A 27,492-nucleotide genomic window follows, 5' to 3' on the forward strand; every position below is an offset into this window, starting at 1 on the left:
AACTGGTGACATGCACGAGTAAATGGTCAGATGATCGGAGACTGGTCATAGACTGTAGACATTATATGAGACTGCAAGAGATCACTGCTATTGCCGTCCCATTAAAACGCAATGCTTCCATGTTTGTGCCTCCTGCAGCCCCTTTTCAAAAACATTTATTTTTCTAAACAAGTTCCATTTCCAAAGACGCAGGGAAAAATTTGATAAAGGAAAAGGGGTGTAGAGCACAGAAAATAAAGATATTGTGAATGACATAAACCAAACCATTTAACAGCATTTTCCTTACCGGCTTGAGTAAGCAACAAAACAGACAGCTGTCTGCAGGGGGTTCAAAAGGCCAAACAATAAGTGGCAATGGGCCGCCGGTTCAACACCAGGGGTGTAGACTCTTGTTTTACATTTCCTATAGTACTTCCATTTGTCAGTCCCTGAAGAAAACCAGTCCCTAATGTGTGACCACACATGGAGTGGAAGAGCGCTTACAAAGAAAGTATGATTAAGATTGACATCTTATGATTTACAGTTCACTTGCAGGATAAAAGCGTGTATGGCCAGATGTTTGGTTGAATGTGTTTATACTGCTCATTGAAAGAGGAATTTCCCACCTGTGATACCAGGACAGTCAATAACCATACATCATCGACTTGACACAGATCAAGGCAGAACTAAAATGTGCTAAACCTACTGAAACTGAATCATAGGTGCGTGTCTGAGCAGCTGCATTTTTATCAGGAAGATACAGTCACTGACCCATTCTTGGTGTCTGTTTTCAAAGCTGTATTCCAGAAAGCCCCCCCCCCCCCAAAGATGTGTAATGAAAATGGCATTAATATAATACAAGGGGGTTGATTTGTCACATGGGCACCCTGCATTCCACCTTTATCAAGCCTTGTCAAATCAGAATGGAAATGGATGTCACATATGTGAGCTTTATGTCTATTCTGTTTTTTTTTTTTTTCTTGTCCCCATCATCTTGTGGAAGATTGTACCATGTAATCGCTATGGGTGGCTGGATATAAGTAGATGTCCATATTCCAGTATCCACCCCCATCTGGTCAGGTCAGTAAAAGTGGACCTGGATGCAAACTTATTGTGTTTGGTCTAAATAACTTGAATGGGCCAGGATGTGGCAGAAATGGATGCATGTCTACTTTCATCCTGCCACCCAAAAGAAAACATTGGCATTTTTTGATCCATGTAATCATGGATCAAAAAAGAGCGACAGGGATGTCTGCGTTAGAAGGTATAGATGTTGTTCACTTTGCAAAGAGAAGGTTGGTAGTAAAGCTTTGAATACACCAATCATATGCAAGCCAAACTTTGTTTCTCGTGATTGGTTATTCATTACCTTATTTATTCACATACACCTTGTTAGGTGAATAGACTCTACTGCCTCAGCAAATTAGCCATCAAATAACTGCGCTATGTCAAACGTAGGAAACGTGTTAGGCTTATAGCAACTAATCCTTTTTTACGGCTGCTATTTTTTAAATTTTCTAAATTAATTTGAAAAATAACCAACATTATCTGACATTTTTACTACTTCCAGTATTGTAAATTGTGTAGAGTTTGAGCACTTTTACTGCACCTATCAACTTGTGTTCTCGTTTTAATCAGCAAAATTCCATTTATAATATGGGAAAAATAATTTTCATTTCCAGTATATGCATGTGGTGAGAAAGTTAAGAGCTTGATCATTTTTTTACAATATAGGTGACCAGTGTTTCTAAAACCATGAATGAGACACCTTTGGGACATATTGCTTTGCATGTCTGTGCTATTCGTTAATATCTTTAACACTGTAAAATGTAAATTCTACATCTAGGAAGTAAACATTGTGATCTGCAGGTTTACATAATTAGATGCTGATTCTCTCTTAGAAAATCCAGGCACAGATGGCTATTTATATGTGTTTACATACATACGTATAGATACAGTATCTCACAAAAGTGAGTACACCCCTCACATTTTCGTAAATGTTTTTATATCTATTCATGTGACAACACTAAAGAAATTACAATTTGCTACAATGTAAAGTAGTGAGTGTACAGCTTGTATAACAATGTAAATTTGCTGTCCTCTCAAAATAACTCAACGCACAGCCAATAACGTCTAAACCACTGGCAACAAAAGTGAGTGAAAATGTCCAAATTGGGCCCAAAGTGTCCATATTTTGTGTGGGCATCATTATTTTCCAGAACTGCCTTAACCCTCTTGGGCATGGAGTTCACCAAAGCTTTACAGTTTGCCACTGGAGTCCTCTTCCACTCATCCATGACGACATCACAGAGCTGATAGATGTTAGGGACCTTGTGCTCCTCCACCTTGTGTTTGAGGATGCCCCACAGATTCTCAATAGGGTTTAGGTCTGGAGACATGCATGGCCAGTCCATCACCTTTACCCTCAGCTTCTTTAGCAATGCAGTGGTTGTCTTGGAGGTGTGTTTGAATACTGCCCTGCGGCCCAGTCACCGAAGCGAGGGGATCATGCTCTGCTTTAGTATGTCACAGTACATGTTGGCATTCATGGTAATAGTCTGGAGGGGCTCCTTCAATAGGTTTAGGGACAGAATGAATAGCAATTTGAAAAATATTAAATTGACCTGACCAGCCAGTGATGAACAGGCTGTTTTTCTGGATCTAGAAATCTTTAAAGAAAAAGGAAGGTTGAGCACAAGGAATTTCTTGAAACCTACAGATAGGAATTCCTACTTATCTTTGGATAGCTGCCATCCTAAAACATGGCTCTATAAATATCCCCAAAGGTCAGTTTATTAGAATACGTAGAAACTGGTCCAAGGAGTCAGACTATATAAATCAGTCTGAGACTCTAGCGAATAGCTTTCTAGAAAAAGGGTATGCTATAGAAACTATGATTCAGGTAAAAAGGGAAGTGTTAGAAATGGACAGGGGATCTCTGCTACGGGACACTAAACGACAAGAGGGAAAGGATTTCGAATTTAAGCTTATAGTGGACTTTAATGTCCAGTTTAGACAGTAGAAACAATTGTGAATAAACATTGGGAAAAGGATAGGATACTGGGATCCGCATTGCCTATGAACCTCAAATTTATATATTAAAAAAAGCCCAGACTCTGAAAGATATTGTGGCTCCAGGGGTTATTGATTCTCCCCCTATTCAGAAGAAGAGTTCATTATTTAACTTCCTGACCGATTTTTATGCGTGTGGCAGATGCCCAGCTTGTCATGCCATAGGTAATGTTAAAAAGAAAAAAGAATTTTGTATCTGGGAGCACGGGTAAGAAGTACAAGATTAAAGATCTGATTACCTGTGCTACTATGGGCGTTATCTATATGTGGATGTGGGCTCCAATATATAGGATGCACATCCAGATGCTTGAGCATTAGGGTGGCAGAACACGTTAAGGAAGGGTTGTTACACATAATGTCTTCAGGCACTTTAAAGATGCCCATGATAGAAATCACAATTCACTTAAAATTTGGGGGATATAAAAAGTAGAGAGACACTGGAGGGGAGGGAATTACATTAGGCAATTAAGCAGAAGAGAATCCTATTGGATTTTCGAGGCAAAGGTCCTCTAACCTAGAGGTTTGAATGTGGACTTTGACCTCAACTGTTGCATCAGCGATAAATGAGTGGTACATTTTTTTTTTTTTAGTCCATTTTTAGATATTTTTTATGAAAGATTTTTTTATATTACATATTTTAGGTTTTTTTCTTCTTTTTTTTTTTTTTTTTTTTTGTTTTTGATTGTTTATTTATTTTATTTAATTATTACGTTTTTATACCATTTTTCTGGAGTATACGTTATTTTATCAATTTGAGAAATGTGATGTGTTTGCATTTATTATGTAGTCCTATTGGATGGTTCTGTGTAAAGATGGCTGGGAGAGTGGCGGTATTAGGTGGCTCCTTTATCCACCATCTTATATTGTGATATGTTAAGATATTTGGATTGTTTTTTGAGATTGATCTGTGTCCCAATGCCTTTTAGGTCAGGTGATCCCTTCCTTTTTGTGACGTCTTTTTCCTTCTCACAACGGTGAGCAGAGGATCGCTTCACCTGGGGGGGGGGGGGGCTGGCTGTGTCTGGGTCATTAATTTAAATAGGACTTGGTGATGTTTAGGCTCCACCCTTACTGGCAAAGTTTAAGCTCAGACGTAACGCGTATTGGGGTGGACCCTGCGCACTGATGTCACATCGCCCCTCTCTAGAGGAAGGAATTGTTTGTGTGTAGCCTGATCAGCCCGCACTGCTGAAGTGCTATGTTTGTGAGTTTTACCCTTAACTTTATTGGCAAATAAACAAAGTTCTGCAGAAAGCACTAAATGGTATTACTTTTTGTTCCCTGTGTATACTGTGGAGTATCACTGAGGCTCGGCTGAGCCGATTGAAGGGTGTTTAAGGAGACAGCGGCATCCCGGCTGTAATATATCCTGAGAGGGGAACTGCTTTATCTGAGCCACTGGTAACATGGGTCAGATTACAAGATGAGCTGCCTGTGTGTACAGGTGAAGGCGAGCACCAGCACTTTACTGATTTAGTTCCAGCACAAGCACTTTTTGTCCATTTAGTTGCACTGCATGGTGGAATGTTTCACTGATTGAATTTGTCAAAAGGCACATGTGATACATGGACTTTTATTTTTTTTTTTTTTTATCACTTAATTTAGAAGTGTTAATATAAAGAATTTCTTTCACTGGCACAACATTTTATATTTGGAGTACTATTTTTCGATGTGCGTAGTAAAAAACAATGTATCAGTGTTAGCAACCATTTGGTGATTTATTATTATTTTCACTATATGATTGCGCTGGATTTTTTCACTAAATGATATGTTGCAAATCCTTTTGCATTGAACTTATTCTCTCTGGAGAAGAGACGCTTGAGAGGGGATATGATATCAATATACAAATACTGTACTGGTGATGACCATAGCATAAGGAACAAACTTTTCAGAGAAAGGGAATACAATAAGACACATGGCCACTCACTAAAACTAGAGGAAAAACGGTTTAACCTTAAAATACATAGGGAGTTCTTTACTATCAGAGCAGTGGGGATGAGGAATTCTCTTCCACAAGCAGTGGTATCAGTGGGGAGCATCGATGGTTTCATAAAATTATTAGATGGGCACCTTAGAGACCACACCATACAGGGGTATACAATGTACGGTTAACATCAAACACACACATATCATAGGTTGAACTGGATGGACTGATGTCTTTTTTCCAACCTCACTAACTATGTTTTTAATAATGGAAAATGTAGTGAAATAACAGTTGAAGTCTGTACATCACGTGAAAGACATACAATTGAGGCAGCAATAGGGTTGAAGAGATTCGGTAGTTAGGCGTTATGAGTTGGAAAAAAAAGACATATGTCCAAGTTCAACCAAGAAAACGCATAACCAGAATCCTCAGGGGAAAGTAGTTGGCAATGGGTATGATTTTATTACAGAAAGCATAACGTTGTAGTCCCTGCAATACATTCCCATAGCTGTGTGTTGCCTTGGCACAGTTGCGTATTTAGAAGGCTTGTAGCAAGTGATAGGGAAACACTGAGGTGGGTATGTTTCCAGGATGTGTAAGTGCTACCTAGGAGTGGCAGTTCTTGTTTCCAACAATGTAAAGACTGACATCATGGAAAAGAAACGGCTTCAAACAACTTTTGTGTGTCCCTGTCACCTTTTATTCTTTATGCTGCTAGAGAACCAACAAAACAGCAAATGCTTGGATTTTTAGGCAGCTGAAGGGTTATATCAGGTAACTATTTGCTTTGTAGGCTTCCTAGTAGTGGAAAATCTACATTCAGAAAACTTTGGGACTTGCCTGACAGGCAGAATCCTTTGTATTCATTTTATCGAATGGTTGTGTCATTACTGACCTACTGTGTTGGAGACGTTCAAATTGACCTCCCGCTCCTTATCAACTTTGTTGGGAAAAGGGTTAAATATTCCATTCCATTTCCCAATTTCAGATGCTGGGTCTCATGTTTATTCATAAATGCCTTCTTGTATTTCATTTTGGAAGAGCAAATGTACTAGTATTGGAGAGTTGGCTTTTGAAAGATTTGACTCGCTTCAAGTGGCTTTTGCTTTTTCATAGACTTATTATGGGAAAGAAAAACCCGTTGACGCAGGTCTTTACAGTGTTTTCTGTGCTAGGAAACAACATTTTTACTTAACATTCTGCTAAAAGTGATCAGTTTTTAGAACTTGGATCCAGCCAAGATGTTAATTGTAGACAAAGTGGACAAGGGTGAAAACTACTTCTCAGGTTTTGTTGCAGTCTGTGACCCTTTTGGGCAAAATCCTCCTCCCTTTCTGTCCCAGTGATTCAAAAACAAGCAGTGAGGGATCTAGGTGTCACAGGAACAGAAAGACGCCAACAGCAAAAAAAAAAAAAAAAAAGTCATGCCGTCATTGTCACTGACTGTCATCAGAAGGAGGAATCCCCTCCCCAAAAGCATGCAACCAAAATAGTAAAATTTTAAGAGAAAGGAAAAAGTTTTGCAAACTTTATTACATGATAGGGAGCATAACCGGCCTCTATCCATTGATTTTTTTTTATTTTTTTCCTTTTCAGTACCTCCTCTAAAGGAACCTGGAATCTTCTAATGACGCTTTTCCACTGCATGGAATCGGCTCGCTTTTGTGCTTTTCCACTGCTGGTACCGCATGGAATAGTGTAGGAACGGTACGGTACGGCGGCGCTTTTCCACTGCATGGAACAGAACGGTACGGCTCTCAAAAACACTACCTACTCGATTGTGGTTCCAACAGGTACCATACCCGGTACCATATCCCACAATCCTTTGCATGCAGTCACTACTAGCCACTGATTGGTCAGAGAATCCCACCCACCCCATTGTTATCCCACCCACTTTAGTAACTTTAGTACTACTTTAGTGGAAAAGCAAACCGTACCGTACCGAACCGTTCCAACACCGTACCATGCGGTACCAGCAGTGGAAAAGCAAACCGGGCCAAGCAGGGCCGAGTAGAGCCGAGCCGGTACTTGCAGTGGAAAGGTGCCATAATATAGGCATAGTATCTTATAGGGGTGAACTTTCTACCCTTTCTTGAAATATTATTCTTTTAATCTTCTAAGCTCAAGTTTTGAGATACTAATGCTTACAAATGTGTGTTATAGTTGATGTTTTCAAGGCTAAAGTTTTGGTAATTTTTTTTTTTTTTTCTTATTGGTTCCTGTGTTTTTTACTATTTGAACAATTTAACTGATTCAGGTAAATTTTCTTCACCTTCTCACCATGATGTGTTATAATGTTTCTCCCCAGTAACTTCTTAATTACTACCGAAAAAAGGTGTGTGTGTGTGTGTATGTATGTATGTGTATGTGTGTGTGTGTGTATATATATATATATATATATATATATATATATATATAATGTGTGTGGGTGTATCTGCCCTCTCTTATCACTATTTCTTAACTCCAACTTACATATTTTATTTTAATGATCATTTTTTTTTTTTTTTTTTTAGGTCTAAAACCTGCACGTAATGCTAAGACGAACTTTGGACTAGGATGCTGTTTTGCTGAATACTCTTCCACTCTCAGTGATGCGTCATATGAAGAAAGGCCTGCACCAAGATGCATGTTATGAACTGTGTCTCTTTGGTAAATGATAAAGATAATGGTGACTGCAGTGTGGTCATCACAGACTTAATGCTAGATAACCCATTGGCACCTCCGCCGCCACCACCACCACCTCCTCCACCACCTTTGCCTCAATCTGTGCCACCACCTCCTCCCCCTCCTGGGGCTCCTCCATTTCTGCATAATGGAAGTCATGGACATGGTCACAAGAAGAAACGCATGCGGAGCTTCTTCTGGAAAACCATCCCCGAGGAGCAGGTTAGGGGAAAAAACAATATCTGGACAATGGCTGCTAGGCAGCATCAATACCAAATTGATGCAAAGACAATTGAGGAACTATTTGGTCAGCAGGAAGATACCAAGCCTGGTGTTTTCCGGAGGACTGGGAGCAACAGGTCTTCTTTCCGAGAGCCAAAGGATGAGGTATAATTTTCTATAATTCTAATTTCTTTTTTTCTATGGTTAGCTTAATCTTGAGCTGTATTGGTGGCCTATCTGTAGAGTTGTGAAAAAAAAAGAAAGATTTGGCCTTCTTAAAGTGTCTGGAAGAATTGTTTGTTCTTCTTCACAGCAACGGGTCTGATGCAAAACTGCTCTGGAAAATGTCAGATTTAGAATGAAAATTTGGATATACAGACAGTTCTTATTTCAGAGATCTAGTGCTTAGTAGCAGTACCGGCTTCCAAGCTTTTTTTGGCATTGGATATTGTTGCCCTTATCAGTGGCTATTGTGACCTGCATGTGGTTTTTTTGGGGCAGTTATTCTGTTTCCATCTTGGTGGTTTCATTACATTTTTACACTTAGTTGCCATGTTAGAACTGTAATGCCAGGTTCAGTCTGGCCTGCCAGAGGACTGGAAGATCCTGGAATGGGCACCTGCTGCCTTAGCAAAAAGTTCAGGCAATAGCATATTTGGTTAGTTACCATAGCAAGCTGCATTGTTTGGTGTGATGGGTGTAGTTTCCGATGGTCTTTCTAGCTTCTAAACAAATCAGAGGTGTACGTTTAGTTCAATCATTTTTGCATGGATGACGGAATGAGTTGCAGCTCACAATGAACCCTGGCAAAGGAGTATCTTAGTGGTGAGGTTATATGGCAGTGTTCTATTAAGTCGGTTTGAGTAAAGGTTTAAAGGAATCTTGTTATTATAGGAATATGGGAGCTGAGTTTGCTGACTTGTCTTTGTAGGTGTAAGCTCTGAGACCGCCAACCTTATCCTTTCATACACAGGAAGTCTGTGTCCTGGAAATAGCATGCCGTTTAAAGTGTTTTGCATCTTCAATGACAAGTCTACAAGGCAGCTCCCATATTTTTCTCCTGGCAGGTTTTTTAATGGCTCACCATTTTTTGAACCGATTTTAATTTACGATATTTTGGAATTAATGGAAATAGCCGGGTTCAAGGTTTTTCATTAAAATTGTTGGCATCTGGTGGGGGAAGTTGTTTTTAACATTTTAGAGAAATGGCTGCTTTAGGTCTTAGGTCTGCCAGCTTTGCAATAAAACATACAAATATTGAGAGAAATATGAGGCCTTCTGTTGCTAGCAGGGCGGTCTTTAACACGGGGCAAATGGGGCAGCTGCCCAGGGACCAGCCATTGTAGGGGGGGCCCAAAGCAGCTGCCTCTGCAGCCCATGCTGCCAAACGGCTTTTTTCAGCCAGAGTTCCGCCACCTCTGGGATCCTTCGTTGGCTGCTGAGCTGCTCACTACTGTCACTTATCAATACAGCACCTCCACCCTGCACTCGGTGCGCAGCGCGCCCCTCAACCCTGCTCTACGGCAGGCAGCATGACTAATCATTTATTTCTGGCAGCCTGTCCTCTGGGATATTGCTTGCATTGGGCTCTGTTTCTACTTGCACTCAGTTTTCATAGCTATGTGTGCTCTGCTCATTGCTAATAGCAAGTTCTAATGGTTTTCTGTCTATTGGTGGGTCCCCTCACTTCTCCAGTCCATTGTGTGCAGGCAGTAGGGAGATGATGTGCTTTAACTTTCAGCAACCAATCAGTGAGCTGTATTGATGTGCTATAAGCTCTAGCAAATAATAAGCAAGTGGTAATGATGCACAGCAGTCTATAGCATCCAATCTGTAAGTGGTAATGATGTGCAGTAACCTCTAGCAACCAATGAGTGAGCGGTAAGCATGTAACCCCTAGCAACCAAACAGTGAGTGGTAAGGATGTGCAGTAACCTCTAGCAACCAATCAGCAAGCAGAAATGATGTTCTGTAACTTATAGTGATTAATTGGTGACTCATAATGTGTGCTGTAACCTCTAGCATCCAGTCAGTGAGCTGTAATAATATGCTTTAATCTCTGGCAACCAATCTCAATCGCTGCCTGATCAGCTGCAGTAAACTGATTTTGAGTCTAGCTGCTGTTTATTGTATGTCTCGGAGAAGGGAGGAAGCTGGAAGGAGGGGGGGGGGGGGGCAAAGAAAAATTTGCCCAGGGTCCAATCCGTATTAAAGACGGCCCTGGTTCCTAGTTTGCCAAATCTCTTAGGTCTGATGCCAAAGCATCTGCGCAACAGCCAGGCAACTTGCATTTTTAACATTTGCAGCCCCTACCTTCTTTTGTACCATCATGTACCTACAAAAGATTAATGATGATCTTTCCCATTTGTAGCACTTTCTAAAAAGTGGAACTATTACATAACTTTAATGAATGTCCCTTTCTCTGTGACATGTTTTGTGTTATTGATAATGGGAGGCAGTTAAGTTTTGTGTGTAAACAATGGTTTCCTGTCCTTGAACCCACGTGAGAATATCTGCAAGCACAAAGATGAGGTCACTTAATCCAAGTCACGTTTATGCAGTTTTATGGCCCGAAAGGAACATTGCGATTATGAATGGTGTTCTTCACTGTAAAACTCTTAGCTGATAGAAAAATACATGTAGCAGTGATCTGCAACTACCCAAAGCAACCAATCAGATCTTGTTGTTTTTTTTTTTTTTTTTTTTTTTTAGTGTAGAGCAGTCAGAAATGTAAGTGCCGGTTCACATTTGTGTGATTGCGGAGATCGCATGTAATTCGGAGCGCACCGCTCCTAAATTGCATGCGATCTCATGTGCGGTGCAAATTTCAGCTATACACTTTGTATGGCTGAATTCGCACCGCATCCGTAATAAACACGCACATGAGGCTTTTTTTTTTATCCGCAGCAGAATCGGATCGCATGGTGGTTCACACTAGTGCGATCCGATTCTGTGCGAACTTGCAGATCGCACTGAGATGTGCGATCGCAACTGGGGGTGTCGTTAACTTTTAATTGACACCCCTGCGTATCGCATATGGCAGGGGTGCGGATGCGATGCGGGATCACGCTGCATATTCGCAGTGTTCCCACATCGCACAAATGTGAACCGGGACTAAAAGATTATTTAATAGCGTCCACAAGTTATTAAAATATGTGTTTTTTTTTTTTTTTTTTTGTTTTTTTTTTTTATTTTCGCATTTAAGTGTATTTGAAGGAAAATATAAAAAAAACTATTTGGTACATCTCTGGAATACATGCAAAAAAGTCCAGAAAACGAATTGTGGATGTGCAAGACATTAAGTTTTCTCCTACCTTTCTCTTTGACATGACAATACAGTTCTGAATTCCTATACACGTGGTGTCAGCCCTGCCTGCTTCATTTTTGATGGATTACAAAGAACACAGACCTCTCCTCTTCTACTTCCTCATCTCCACTGAAATGTTTTGTTTAGGCCCCTTTCACACTTGTGCGACTTGGGACTGCAAAGTCGCATGACAAGTCGTACTCCATAATTTCCAATGAGTACCGTTCATATCTGTGTGACTTCAAAGTAGTCCCTGCACTACTTTGGGCTGATTTTTAATGCGTTTAGAGGTCCATAGACATAGGCATTGCTCAAGTCCAGTCAAAATCGCAACAAAACAATTGTGCTAAAATCTTTCAACTTTTAGGTCACAAGTCTGAAAGGGGGCCCTAAAGAACATTTTGTTTGATCTTCTATTTGTTGTGCTGTCAACTGCAGTGATGTGAACATGCGAAGGAGCAAGCTGGAATATTTTTCTAAAAGTGGTTTGCAGTCACGGTTTAGCTGACGACAGGTTTTCACCCAGCGGCCAAAATTCAAGCAGTACATGGTAGGCTTAAAGTGGAATTAAACTCTACTTTTGAACCTATTATAAGTCTTACCTGTAGATAACTTGCATTGTGAAGAAGACATTCACACAACATGCAGCCGGTGACGTCACCCAGTGCATGCGCTCTGAAGGGATGGCATACTGTGCCGGGCCTTCAGAGCTCCATGCCGGAGCCAAGGGCTCTCCTGGGCATGCGTCATCGTGGCCCCAACCGTTCATACAACTGGAGCCAACAAATCCAATAGGAAGACCGGGTGAAGATGGCAGTTCCAGGGAGCTGTGAGAGCTCAGCGTTGGAGCGCTCCATGTACAGGTAACTCTCTCATAATGCTGATGAAGCTTTGATTCCTGTCCTTTTGAATGGATGCATCTGGTGGACAAGTTCTGTCCGCCTCTCTGCTGCCATCTGCTAATGCAAGGTGTTTGGGGGGCACAGATAAGGGGGTGCCACAGCTGCAGGAGAGGTGCGAGAGCCACATAAAATGGCCTGGCGGGCTGGATTCGACCCTCGGGCCTTGTGTTTGACATGTGCTCTATAGCCATAGTTTTCTAAATGTTTTCCTTTGAGGCATCTTTGTATCACTAAGGAATGTTGTTTAGATAGATGACAATACAATATGTTTTCTAGATGGGTGACAACAATTTACCTTTTTTTGGTACTTCCTTTCCCCAGAATGGGTCACATACCATGTGATTTACTATCTAATGCTGCTTTTTTCTCTGTCCACTGATTAGACTTGATTTTTTGTAATTTAATTGTTTTTTTGTAGTATCCACCTGCAAATGAAGTGTGTAGTGTCTATATATGTTTGTCTTTCATATGTAAAAATATGCGGTCAAGGCTTTGTGCCGAAATATGTTAGCTGTTTTTTATCCGCCTATATGTAGAAATAAAGATTTTTCATTTTACTGGATTCTGGAGTTGCAGGCTACTCTTTCTTCTGAATCCCTGTTACAACGGATGGAGATCCTTTAGGCCCTGTTCACACCTGAGCGTTTTTCAGCTCCTAAAACGCTCATCTGTGAAAATCCGAAACGCCCAACAATCAAAATCACATTAATTTCAATGGCCCCTGTTCACATCTGAGCGTTTTGTCTCCTGAAGTAAAACGCCTGTAGCTGAAAAAAGTACAGGAGCTTCTTTTTGGGCTGATTACCAGCATTTTTGTTAGATGTCAATGCCTGCCTCCAAAAAGCCGGAAAAAAATGCCAGAAAACAATACGCTCAGGTGTGAATGGAGCCTTAAGCCTGTGCACCCAGCAGAAAGACTCCACTTCAGATTTGTCAGGAGTCTCCTTTGTTTAGAGCGCTACTCTTGTGTGTCGTTTGCCTAAGTCTCTCATAATGTGCGATGCATACTAGTACAAACCCAATTCCAAAAAAGTTGGGACACTGTACAAATTGTGAATAAAAACAGAATGCAATGATGTGGACGCTTCAAATTTCAATATTTTATTCAGAATACAACATGGATGACATATCAAATGTTTAAACTGAGAAAATGTATCATTTTAAGGGAAAATAAATTGATTTAAAATTTTATGGCATCAACACATCTCAAAAAAGTTGGGACACGGCCATGTTTACCACTGTGTGGCATCCCCTCTTCTTTTTATAACAGTCTGAGGACCAAGGAGACAAGTTGCCCAAGTTTAGGAATATGAATGTTGTTCCATTCTTGTCTAATACAGGCTTCTAGTTGCTCAACTGTCTTAGGTTGTCTTTGTTGCATCTTCCCCTTTTTATCATGCGCCAAATGTTTTCTATGGGTGAAAGATCTGGACTGCAGGCTGGCCATTTCAGTACCTTGATCCTTCTTCTATGCAGCCATGATGTTGTAATTGATGCAGTATGTGGTCTGGCATTGTCATGTTGGAAAATGCAAGGTCTTCCCTGAAAGAGAAGACGTCTGGATGGGAGCATATGTTGCTCTAGAACTTGGATATACCTTTCAGCATTGATGGTGCCTTTCCAGATGTGTAAGCTGCCCATTCCTCACGCACTCATGCCTCATGCAACCCCATACCAGTAGAGATGCAGGCTTCTGAACTGAGCGCTGATAACAACTTGGGTTGTCCTTGTACTCTTTAGTCCGGATGACATGGTGTCCCAGTTTTCCAAAAAACTATAAATTTTGATTAGTCTGACCACAGAACAGTTTTCCACTTTGCCACAGACCATTTTAAATGAGCCTTGATCCAGAGAAAATGCCTGCGCTTCTGGATCATGTTTAGATTTGGCTTCTTTTTTGGCCTATAGAGTTTTAGCCAGCAACGGCGAATGGCACGTTGGATTGTGTTCACCGACAATGTTTTCTGGAAGTATTCCTGAGCCCATGTTGTGATTTCCATTACAGTAGCATTCCTGTATGTGATGCAGTGCCGTCTAAGGGCCTGAAGATCACGGGCATCCAGTATGTTTTTTTTGGCCCAGATTGTTCCAGATTCTCTGAATCTTTGGATGATATTATGCACTGTAGATGATGATAACTTCAAACTCTTTGCAATTTTTCTCTGAGAAGCTCCTTTCTGATGTTGCTCCACTATATTTCGCCGCAGCATTGGGGGAATTGGAGATCCTCTGCCCATCTTGACTTCTGAGTGACACTGCCACTCTGAGAGGCTCTTTTTTATACCCAATCATGTTGCCAATTGACCGAATAAGTTGCAAATTGGTTCTCCAGCTGTTCCTTTTATATGTACATTTAACTTTTCCAGACTCCTTATTGCTACCTGTCCCAACTTTTTTGGAATGTGTAGCTCTCATGAAATCCAAAATGAGCCAATATTTGGCATGGCATTTCAAAATGTCTCACTTTCAACATTTGATATGTTATCTATATTATATTGTGAATAAAATATAAGTTTATGCAATTTTTTTTCTTCCAGTTTATTACCGATTTAGCATGGTTTTCACCAGAACAGTCGTCTCCTTTAAATTATCCCCCTCCCCCAATCTTGTTCTAGTGATAACCAAAATGCTGGATTTTCCATCACTTTCTGTCTGGGTGACAAAGGTCACCAGGACAATTGGGGTGAATCTCCACAGCAGGGCACAGACAGCAATAAAATTCTTACAAAGGATGTTATTCATCCCCGCTGTATCAAAAAAGAAAAAAAAAAAGTTTGGCTATTTATTCACTTTAAGAAGGTGGAGACCTTAACAGGCGTTGCACAGGGTGTAAGAACATTTTATTCTGGCTTCTTGCATGTGGCGCTCCAAGGTGACTCACGTGTTTGGTTTATATTTCCCAGGGAAGCATGTTACATCAACAGATGGTTCAAAGCCACCAGGGGATAGAACGACTTGTTTCATGTTGTTTGTACGCCTGTCAGGTTCAAGTAATCATTTCTGCTGTAACAGGAGTGTGTAAAGTGCATAGAAAACTATGCAGATCCGACATTGATAAATACACTTACGTATGTGTTGTGTCATCTATATTCTACAGTTTTCTCTATCCAGGCACCAGGATCTAGATCCATAAATACGTAGCACCCTCCTAGGTAGGTGCTAGTGACAAAGTATAATTTTGAGCTCTGCTTACCGAAGAGTTGCCGGTAAATCTATATTGTTCTCTGCCTACCAGAGAGCAGGATCGGTTAGTGAGGTCTGCTCATTGTACTCAGCATGCAACTCATTCAGTCTAGAGAGTGTTTCACACTGGCCCAATATGGAGGCATGTTGGACAGTGGGAGGAAACGAGACGAATGGGTGCATTTGATACAGTCCTGATGATTGGCAGAGGGAAAGTGCCTCGGCGCAAGCTGGGATACTTTATAAATGCCAGGAGCACATGTACTCGAGGTCTTTCATCTGAATAGCAGAGTCCCGGAGGGAGGAGGGCGACTGCCTTCTCCTCTGTAGAGGCGCCATGCGTCCCTTAGGGGGTCGTCCTGAGGGGTAGCAGTGAAGAACTGAACCTGGAGGTCCAGAGAAGCTGACTGAGAGAGGAGACACTGGAGGATCTGTCTCGGCAGCACAATTAGAACGGAATCTTGTGTCAAGGGGCCTGACCTGAGGGGGGCCACCCCTGATCCTAGGATAGTCAGTGGACGGGTGTTGATTGGAAGGGGATGCTAGTGGGAGTGTCCTGAAGATAAGTTATCATCCATCAAGTTGTCTTGTCAGTGAGTAAAAGGGAGCAAGAGACTTAACTCTTATTCCAACACTTGTGGCAGTGTAGATTCTACAGCCTAGCTTTTTCCAATTGACATAGAAGTCCTCAACCAATGTGAATAGTTCAGTTGGAGTATCCCACTCTTCCCTTCTCCTATCCCAATTCCAAATAAATACCAAAAAACCAACACCCCTGTTTATTTGTGTGAGGAGCTATCAGGAGCAAGGAGGGATTCATGGACCTAATCTCAAGGTAACCATGTGCAGGTAATCAGGGGAGCCTGTCAAGTCACTATTCAGCAGGGACAGCGCTACAAATTATATAGGTGTCCTGAGATTTCCTAACCACAAACGCCTTAGTCGTATTTTAATTTTTTTTATTGTTGACCCATTACCTGTGTCTTCCTAAAAGACCAATATAAAAAAAACCTTGACATTCACTGCATGGAAGTGCAATAAATAGTAATCAGTGTGCTCAATAGGTAAAGATCTCTCATTTCAATTGAGGGAGCAGTGTGATTATTTTTTGGCTCACACACATGCGAATCAAGATTAGAAAATTCAGAAATGCATTAATATCTTAACTATTTATTTAATGAAGGATGCACATTTTTGTACCCCAACTCTATTGAGTTTTTTTTTCTTTATTAAATATATAGTACCTGTTCTTGATTTCACTATGCGGAAACAAGAAGAAATTGTTGCTGCTATTGATGATATCATTTAAGTCATGCTGTCATCCGACTAGTTATATCATTCCCAACTGTAGTTGGAAAGTCTTTTGTATTTTAGGGACTTTTTGAGTTTGGCAATATGTTGTATTTTACTAAGAGACAAGTAAATCTGTTCTGTTGGTTTTTATTTTTTTCAAAATGACAATTGTTTATCTATGGTAACTTTTTGTTTTTTCATGTGTTGTGTGTCGGTAGCCTTTTATATATCATTCTTTCAGACACAACAATGTAGGTATCTTGTTCCCTAAAGCAATATTAGCATTATAAAATTAATGAGTATTCTGGATTTTTTTATTTAATTTTTTTTTTCAATACGAAGAGGTTGAAGTGATACCGAATATTGGCCAACTTAAAAAGGAGTTCCAGTCTCCCTCCCCCCAAAAAAAGGAAGTTACCAGGTACAATCACTGCAGCTGCTGACTCTTACATAAAAGGACACTTGCCTGTCCAGGCATCCAGCGGTGTCCTCATCTGGACCGTTTCTTCTCCAGTATTCAGGTCCCTGGTATCGGCATATTGGTAGCCTCACAGTTGGCTTCCCACTGCGCATGCGTGAGATGCAATTCACTTTTATGAATGGTCCCACAGCCTTCTGGTACCAGTGGCATTTCCCAGAAGGCTGTAGGCAAAGAGAGGGACCAGAGGGCGATCCGAGTGGAAATGGGAGCGGGTACCTGCCAAAACAAGATACCCGCTCCCCCACTAAAAAAAATGAAAGTGTCTAAAGGCGGTAGAGAAGAGAGAAGGAAGCAGAAAAGCAGAATAAAATATTTATTTATACATTTTTCTCATTTATTTTTTTATTAATATACAAGATTTATATAGCGCTGACAGTTTACACAGTGCTTTACAACCTAAGGGCAGACTGTACAATTACAATACAATTTAATACATTAGGAATCAGAGAGCCCTGCTCATTAGAGATCACAATCTGTGTGTGTGTGTGTATATATATATATATATATATATATATATATATATATATATATATGTATATGTATATGTATATGTATATATATATATATGTGTGTGTGTGTGTGTGTATATATATATGTGTATGTGTGTATAGCCTATGTTAAGGATTCCTCAAACCATATATTTTTATGCATGAAGGCGTCCAAGGAATCCCAAAAGCTTGCATCCTCAATAACTTAAATGTAGGTAATAAAGGGTATCACTTTAACTCCAAACTTTGTGCATCATCAATGGCTAGCGCGGTACGATACTCTACTACTTTTATTGCAATGCCAAAGTAACCCATATCTATTGAATCTTGGTCTGATAAACACAATTCTGTTCACACTAGTGGGATGGTAATTACAAACGTATTGTCTAGAGGAGCCTGTTTGCACTGTGAATGTTACTAAGGTGATTGAATGAGGGAACCTCACACATGCACTGTCAGCTTGGTTGTTTACTCCCCTCCCCCATGAGACTTCCCTGTTCATTGCTGTGCCATAAAAGAGCAATAAAATAAGGTAAAATGGCAGTGGATGTGGATCTTCTTGGGAGTCCTGTGGTTGTTTGTAGCATCCTCTTTGTTTCATTTACACCAAGAAGTTTAGCTTTTCTTTAGGGGATAGTATAAATTAGTGGAATGTCACCATGCCCTCATTAAAGATGTCTGCTGACGTATAAGCCCTGAATTGATTCTCCATCACATCCTAGTAAATCATGCCCAGGAACACCGTGAATGTGTGTGGGTTTATCTCAGCAAGTGATCATTTCAGCACAGTGCTGCTTCTCAGATTCTATACTTTGTTGTCAGAGATTTTCTAGTATGTGCCGTCACTTGCACTAAAATAGTTTATTTATCACACATCTCCTGATTTTCTGGGATGTGTTGGGAGTGCTGAGTGACTGTATTGTGAGTCAGATGTTGCACAACGCAAAAGTCATCAAGTGGCAAAGAAAATTGGCAATCGTGGTGAGCTACTGCTAATAAGATAACTCTTTGCTGGTCAATGTGCTTGTCTTGTGGTGAGGCCTGGGAAGGCTGGGTGCCACTGTTGTAGCTTTTCATCTCTATTCATCTAAAAGCATCTAAAAGCGTGTTCTGTAGCTGAGTGAGTGGCTCCATTCCCTCGGTGCTTTTCTTGCTTTAGGACACCCTGTCACCAGACCATTCAGTTCAACAGTATTTCTACTATTATATCTCCCTTCCACCCTTCACATAGCTTCATGTCTGACTCCTAGTTAAAATGCCCATATATCCTCCTTCTGGGTGTATTTTTATTATATATATATATATATATATATATATATATATATATATATATAAATATGTGTGTGTGTATATGTATGTATGTATATATATATATATATATATATATATATATATATATATATATATATATATATATATATATATATATATATCACATCTATGCTTTTTTCAGCCACTGCGTATTTGGAAAGGGTCAAGGACTTTTTTCAATGCAAAACGGGGCTTTTTTTGGTTCAGTGGACTTCAACGGAGAAGCTGCAGAAAAGTGTGTAGTGCATTTTTGCCGTGATTCGCGTTTTTTAATCTGCCCAACAACAAATTTGCCCAAAAAAAGCATAAAGAATGCAAAATGCAAATCGAAGCAAAATCACGTGGGCAAAAATGAACGGATCAAAAGCAAACTGCATGGGTGTGAACCAAGCCTTATGTTAGCAATACACATATCAATTTTCGGGTGAGAATATTCATACGAAAAATCTTTGTACATTCACTGAATGAAAGGATGTTGTTTTCAAAATTTCACTTTTAACATTCAGCTTTAAAATGAATGTAATTTCTGAAGGAAAACTACATTCACTGTCTGAAAATTCCTCTTACCAAGACGTTTTCTATTCTGCTTCTTCCAATTTTCCCGTCACTGAGGTCAAAAACGAACGTCAATTTGACCCCACTAACGATTAGAAAATCAAACGAACGTTCTTAAAATGAAAGTTTTTTTTTTTTTTTTTTTTTTTTTTTTTTTGATGGAAGACATTGTTTTTGTGTGGCCAGAATAAGTGACAGCAGACACAGGGAGCATTTAACAAGCCACCGGCCTATGACAAGCAGTCTGTCATAAATACTGAAAATCTGAAAATCGACAAAACAGTGTTTCATTTTTTTTTTTTTCTTTTAAATAAAAAAATGTGATCTTGGAGTCTGATATTTACCAGATTAAAGCTCCTAATAGAGTATATACTGTATTTATCTCCTCTGTCTGTAATTCTCTGAGTGGATTAGAGATTTTGCTCCCTAACCATATAGTTGGTTATTTATACCACTGCAAATTAAATATTTAGGAATACATTTTTTTTTTTAAACTTTACATATTAGCTAAGTTATAGACCACACTTTTTTTTTTTTTTTTTTTTAAAGTTATTATCCGATTAACTACTTGCCGACTGCCCCGCCGCAGATTTACTGCGGCAGGCTGGCTCGGCTGTGCAAACCGACGTAGGGGGTGCGTCGGCGTGCGCCCGCCCCCCACTAGGCAGCGGGGGATGCACTGGACCAGCGGCACCGATTGCCGCCGGGCACCCGCGATCGCTTCCAACTGAGAGAGAACACTGGTCAGCTGTTGTAAACACAGCTGACCTTTGTTCTCTCTGAAATTATCACAGAGCGCCTGTGATTCTTCTATATAGGAATACCGGTCTCTGTGATCATTTCACAATCCCCCCCCCCCCCCAGTTAGAAAACACTCCCCTAGGCTTACACTTAACCCTTTCATCACCCCTAGGTTAACCCCTTCCTTGCCAATGTCATTTCAGTAACCGTGCATATTTTTAGCACTGATTACTGTAGTAACGTCACTGGTCCCCCCAAAAGTGTCAAAAATTTCAAGGGGTCTGATCTGTCCGCTGCAATGTCGCAGTCCCGCTCAAAATCTCAGATCGCCGCCATTACTAGTAAAAATAAATAAATAAAAATGACACCAATCTTTCCCCTAGTTTGTAGATGTGATAACTTTTGCGCAAACCAATCAAAATACGCTTATTGGGATTTTTTTTTACCAAAAATATGTAACCGAATGCAAATTGGCCTAAAAGGATAAACAAAATTTAGATTTTATTTATTTATTTTTTTGGGTAATGAGGTATAGCAGAATGGGAAAAATTTTTTTTTTTTTTTTTTTTTTGTTTATAGTGCAAAAAAATGGATTTTTGTCTTACCGATTAGTGCTTTACCGTCTTACCGTGTGTGTGTGGTCACTTTCTCCAGTGCTTCCTAGCCATGATGCTTCCTCTTTTTATAGATGGAACATTCACTTGTTAAAGCTGAACTCAAGGAAACCTAATAGTCCTCTCTTCTGCATTGCAACTTTTAACTGCTTATTTAGGTCTAGGGGACTTTGGTAAAGCACTTTTACTTATCCAAACCTCCACTTCTGCAGGCTCCTTTGCACTGCTAGACCGTTTCCCACAACCTCTTTTCCCTGCTTTCCTGTGGTCTAAGGTCCTCTGATGTCCTGAAGACTGATGCAGGGACCACTACTGCATTGGATGGTACATCATCTGTACTATGAGGAATGAACAGTCAATGCTGTTGGTACCTTGTATGATTAAGCCTTGCAGTGCTACGTGTTCATTCATAACCGTAAAATATCTCTTAGTGCTGCAGTAGTGTGAGATCTATTTGCTGGGACTGTGTGTATATATAGGCAAATAGACAGTGCCACAGGCTTTGTGATCGGTTATAAATGGCGATGCCGGTCTAGAGCGGCCCCTGCTGTCAGATCAAAACTGTCACTCACAAATCCGTCTCCTTCATAGCAGCGTTGTCGGAAAATGGGGGGGTAAGTTGTCAGATCATGATGCTTAGGGAAGGATAGCCGTGCACTTGGTTCCCTAAAAAGCTGTAAAAAAAAAAAAAAAGTTTTAACCACTTTAAGACCGGAAGGATTTGCCCCCTTAATGACCAGGCCCTATTTTGCGATTCGGCACTGCATTACTTTAACGGACACATGCTCGGTCGTACGATGCTGTTCCCAAATAAATAAAATCCTTTTTTTCCCACAAATAGAGCTTTTTTCTGTTGGTATTTGATCACCTGTGCGATTTTACTTTTTTGCACTATAAACAGAAAAGGGCGACAATTTTGAAAAAAAAAAAAAAACTATTTTTCATATTCTGCTATATGACATTCTCAAAAAAAAAAAAGTAAAAAATCAAAATGTTTTAACATTTCAGGCCAATTTGTTTTCTGCTACATATTTTTGGTAAAAAAATAGCAATAAGAATATTTTGATTTGGTTTGCGCAAAAGTTATCGCGTCTAATAACTACAGGAAAGGTTTATGTCATTTTTATTGTTTTTTTTTTTTTTTTTTGTCGGACTGCGACATTGTGGCCGACAGATCGGATCCCTAACTGACATTTTTGACACTTTTGGGGGTACCAGTGACATTACTACAGTAATCTTTGCTAAAAATATGCACTGTTATTGTACTAATGACACTGGCAGGGAAGCGGTTAACCCTATGGGTGATCAATGGGTTAAATGTGAGCCTAGGGGAGTGATTCTAACTGTGGGGGGGGGCGTGGCTTGTGAAATGACCAAAGAGACATGTGATCCTAGCTCTGATCTAGAGCTCTGTGATCATTTCGGGGAGAAGAGCGGTCAGCTGTGTTTACAACAGCCGACCATCTTTCTCCCTCAGCGGGGAGCAATCGGGGGTGTCAGGCGGCAATCGGAGCTGTGTGACCCGTGCATTGTCTTCCCCACTGCCGAGTGAGGGCGGGAGCGCGCCACCGGCGGTGCACGCTCGCCCGCCCCCTAGCTTTCCACGCACGACCGACGTAGACCTACCTCGGTTTGCGCAGGAGAGCCACTCTGCCGCAGTAAATAGGCAGCGGGTGGTCGGGAAGTGGTTAAATTGTTTGAGAATTCTTCTTTATGCAGGTTTAACTTTTTTTAGAACATTCCAGGAAAATGCAGAATATACATTTTATAAAGTCACAAGTCCTCTGTGAGTATTTAGTAGGTGATATTTGAAGAAGTATTTTAATGACTTTAGAGAGCCACTTCTCGCAGTATATTTGTTTGCATTGAACAATAAAAGGCATCTTTACGCAGATCATGTTCTATTACATAAAGGCTTATGGAGTGCGGTCTCTGGGAAAAGTCACTACGTTCACCGGATTATCTCAACATACAAACACAATTTGATACACAATGTAATTCTTTCTTTGTGTTCATCTTATCCTTCTATTGCTGTTCTAAGAGCTGAATCTTATTGCCTAACAAAGATTCTGGGCAATGACGTTCACTTTTTAATAATGTGTATACAGTAGGCTGGAGACTTACTGTACATGGTGTACCTCTCCCTAGGTAGGAGTTTGTATTTTAGATGCTGGTGTCAGGACATGGCTGTCCTTATATGTTTGTTTACTGTTTATTGTGTTATCGTTGGCATCCCTCATTGCCATGTGACTTGATGATGAAGTGTTGGTTTGCCCAGAGCTATCTCTGAAAGATAAGTGAAAGTTATTCAGAATTATTGTTTACTTGAATACATTTGTGATTGTTTATTTTTTGTAATTGTTGGCTTTAGAGCTTAATAATTAAAACATAGAAGGTGCACTCCTTATTCAATAGGCTTTGGTTTGTTGGCTTTTTTCGGTTTGGAATTTTGCCTAATGTGAGACGATCAATGCATGAGGTTCAGTAGTGACCCATAGCAACCAATAACAAATCATCTTAACATTCTTAAGATGGAAGTTGATATCCAGCTGTTTGTTCTAATGATTTTTACAACGTTTATAGACTCGTAGTTAGTGTTCTTGCCATCCACATTGCACCTTGTATGCATGGCATTTTAGAAAAACGGGCATCTCCTAACAATGTGGCATCAAGTAGAGGACTTGAGGTATCATAGCTACTTCTGTGGTTCTTTGAGTACTGTGCCTTAAAGCATTCATACCCCTTGAAATTTTCATGTTACAAAAAGGAGGGCAATGGGGGAATATAGGTTTGGATTATACAGTAGGTCTCATCCCTAGTAAACGAGAAAGGAAGAAAAGAAGTTCCCCACAGGGTGGGACTAGAACGACCTACAGGTACAAGTCAAATAGATGTACGTTAAAGTATTAAAAATTATTATTTTTTTTTTTATTAAATCCTTATTAAATTATCAAAAAACATAATGTTGTGGACATCTGCCGCTCCATAGAGGTGCATGGAGCATCTGATCCGGTCCGTCTGAAAAACTGACAGGCGGACCTGATTGTATTCAGCCCCCTTATGTGCCCTTTCACACGGGCTTTCCAAATGGACACCACACTTTTCAGATATTTTTTATTTGTAAAAAAAAAATTTGAAAACCATTTATCATTTTTCCTTCCTCTTCACAGTTTTATGTGACACGTTTTCAAGGCACTGTATGTTTTTGCTTGAAAGACATGTTTCTTAGGAGTGTATTTTTAAACTAATGTAAATTTTACATTTTTGTTTTGGAAAACTGCATATACAGTGGGTACGGAAAGTATTCAGACCCCCTTAAATTTTTCACTCTTTGTTATATTGCAGCCATTTGCTAAAATCATTTAAGTTCATTCTTCTTCCTCATGAATGTACACATGGCACCCCATACTGACAGAAAAACACAGAATTGTTGACATTGTTGCAGATTTATTAAAAAAGAAAAACTGAAATATCACATGGTCCTAAGTATTCAGACCCTTTGCTCAGTATTTAGTAGAAGCCCCCTTTTGATCTAATACAGCCAGGAGTCTTTTTGGGAAAGATGCAACAAGTCTTTCACACCTGGATTTGGGGATCCTCTGCCATTCCTCCTTGCAGATCCTCTCCAGTTCTGTCAGGTTGGATGGTAAACATTGGTGGACAGCCATTTTTAGGTCTCTCCAGAGATGCTCAATTGGGTTTAACTCAGGGCTCTGGCTGGGCCATTCAAGAACAGTCACGGAGTTGTTGTGAAGCCCCTCCTTCGTTATTTTAGCTGTGTGCTTAGGGTCATTGTCTTGTTGGAAGGTAAACCTTCGGCCCAGTCTGAGAGTCCAGAGCACTCTGGAGAAGGTTTTTGTCCAGGATATCCCTGTACTTGGCCGCATTCATCTTTCCCTCGATTGCAACCAGTCGTCCTGTCCCTGCATCTGAAAAACACCCCCACAGCATGATGCTGCCACCACCATGCTTCACTGTTGGGACTGTTTTGGACAGGTGATGAGCAGTGCCTGGTTTTCTCCACACATACCGCTTAGAATTAAGGCCAAAAAGTTCTATTTTGGTCATCAGACCAGAGAATCTTATTTCTCACCATCTTGGAGTCCTTCGGGTGTTTTTTTAGCAAACTCCATGCGGGCTTTCATGTGTCTTACACTGAGGAGAGGCTTCCATCGGGCCACTGGTGGAGGGCTGCAGTGATGGTTGACTTTCTACAACTTTCTCCCATCTCCTGACTGCATCTCTGGAGCTCAGCCACAGTGATCTTTGGGTTCTTCTTTACCTCTCTCACCAAGGCTCTTCTCCCCCGATAGCTCAGTTTGGCCGGACGGCCAGCTCTAGGAAGGGTTCTGGTCGTCCCAAACGTCTTCCATTTGAGGATTATGGAGGCCACTGTGCTCTTAGGAACCTTAAGTGCAGCAGAAATCTTTTTGTAACCTTGGCCAGATCTGTGCCTTGCCACAATTCTGTCTCTGAGCTCTTCAGGCAGTTCCTTTGACCTCATGATTCTCATTTGCTCTGACATGCATTGTGATCTGGAAGGTCTTATATAGACAGGTGTGTGGCTTTCCTAATCAAGTTCAATCAGTATAATCAAACACAGCTGGACTCAAATGAAGGTGTAGAACCATCTCAAGGATGATCAGAAGAAATGGAAAGCACCTGAGTTAAATATATGAGTGTCACAGCAAAGGGTCTGAATACTTAGAACCATGTGATATTTCAGTTTTTCTTTTTTAATAAATCTGCAACAATGTCAACAATTCTGTGTTTTTCTGTCAGTATGGGGTGCTATGTGTACATTCATGAGGAAGAAGAATGAACTTAAATGATTTTAGCAAATGGCTGCAATATAACAAAGAGTGAAAAATTGAAGGGGGTCTGAATACTTTCCGTACCCACTGTACATTCTTCATGTGCCAATGGAAACAAAACCCAATGTTAGAGGCTATTTTATATCCAGGTTGAATGTTATTCATTCATATAGAAGAGTTGATCAAGAAAATACTGCATTATGGCCACTAAATAGAGCTAGCAATCATAGAAAATACCTATTTATTTCCCATGTTCATCGTTTTTCTTCTAATAACAAGCCCTCAAATTTTATACTCGCCTGCTCGCATTTTGCAAGTGTGCCCAGGGGAAGAGAGTGGAGAGGAAGAGGAAAGCCGGCCAGATCATCACTGAGCGGGGATCGGCCCCCGCTGTAACAGCTTTCATTTGAATTGCCTGGCACTCGCCATCACACACAGCACTGCCTCCTTTGATAGACGGAACACCGGTCCAATGCCAGGACATGTGACGTCTATCATAAGGGCCGACATAGCGAGTGTCCGGCAATTCAAATGAAAGCTGTTATAGTGGGGCGATCCCTGCTCTGTGACTTTCCGGCCGGTTTTCCTTTTCCTCTCCTCTCTCCCCCTGCACAGGTGAGGCTTCACTGAAGGGCACAGGTGAGGCTTCACTGAAGGGCACAGGTGAGGCGGCACTGGTGGGCACTGATAAAGTTGTTATTTAATTTTGTAACGTTTGCATTCATGCAAAAACATTTTACAGTATCATTTTATGAGCTAATTTATGAGGGCGTGTTTAGGGGCGGAATTAGGGGCAGGGCAGGGTAGGGGTTCGATAAGACAACTGGTGGCGAGCAACCCATAAGGCCTAATAAACTAAAAAATATCCGCTCTCAGGAAAATAATATTGTAAAAAGGAGCCACTTAAACTGTGATACCAGTCCAACAGTTATAAATAACAAATAAAGCAGTGCAAAGTGTACTGAATAAACAGCAGCAAAGATACAAATGATAATCAAATCCATGCACACAAAAAATATATATATATATATATATATATATATATATATATATATATATATATATATATATATATATATATATATATATATATATATATATATATATATATATATATATATATATATATATATATATATAATATGTGTATATGTGTGTGTGTGTAAAAGTCCAATAAGGTAAAGCAATCTTCCGTAAAGTGCAAATGAAGATCAGAATAAGGATCACCAGCACCTTTAAACACACGCCTCTTACCAGATCAATGGGACCATAGATTATAATAGTCAAATAGACTCAAGCAGGCAAATGGATGTTGATGATCATCAAAGGTGAAGATGTTAGAAACCGGCGATGGATCTCATATGAACAATTATCGAAAGTAGACCTCTGCTTGAACAGATGACCCCAATGGACTGCTTAGATGCCTGCTGTCCAACTACTCCTGGCATACATTAATGAAAGAGCAACACCGCTCCAGGTGAAAACAATCCCCTCTCTGAATGGCAAGGTGCTGGTCCAGTCCGTGGCCTGGGCGTAGTAGAAGATAATGTGAGGAAGGTAGACCTCACCACATTTGCCTGCTTGAGTCTATTTGACCATATGGTCCTATTGATCCGGTAAGAAGCGTTTGTTGAAGGGTGCTGGTGGCAGTGATCCTTATTCGGATCTTCATTTGCACTTTACAGAAGATTACTTCACCTTATTGGACTTCCACTATTTAATAATAATAGTGATATATATATTTTTTTAATTTGTCTGCATGGATTTGATTATTAATTATATCTTTGTTGCTGTTTATTCAGTACACTTTAGCACTGCTTTATATGTTATCTTTAACCCTTAAGGCTGGCTAGCAGCTCAGGACTTGACATTTTGAGCCCTGTAGTAACCATAATTCTGTGTTTTCCTGGTTCGCTCTATCCTGTATGAAAGAAAAACATCT

At 40.3% G+C, this 27,492-nt stretch overlaps 1 protein-coding gene across 1 annotated transcript in view; it reads left to right on the forward strand.

The window, feature by feature from the left end:
* The window catches only part of FHDC1 (FH2 domain containing 1), an 85,053-nt gene that overhangs the window by 14,488 nt on the left and 43,073 nt on the right, over positions 1 to 27,492 (forward strand). The window contains exon 2 of the mRNA XM_082243156.1: positions 7,489 to 8,026. Within this exon, the coding sequence (XP_082099282.1) occupies positions 7,598 to 8,026 (429 nt within the window). The 5' untranslated portion in view covers positions 7,489 to 7,597. The remainder of the gene's footprint in view (positions 1 to 7,488; positions 8,027 to 27,492) is intronic.

Source organism: Pelophylax lessonae, assembly GCF_965119305.1.
Source record: "Pelophylax lessonae genome assembly, chromosome: 1".
NCBI classification, from domain to species: Eukaryota; Metazoa; Chordata; class Amphibia; order Anura; family Ranidae; genus Pelophylax; species Pelophylax lessonae.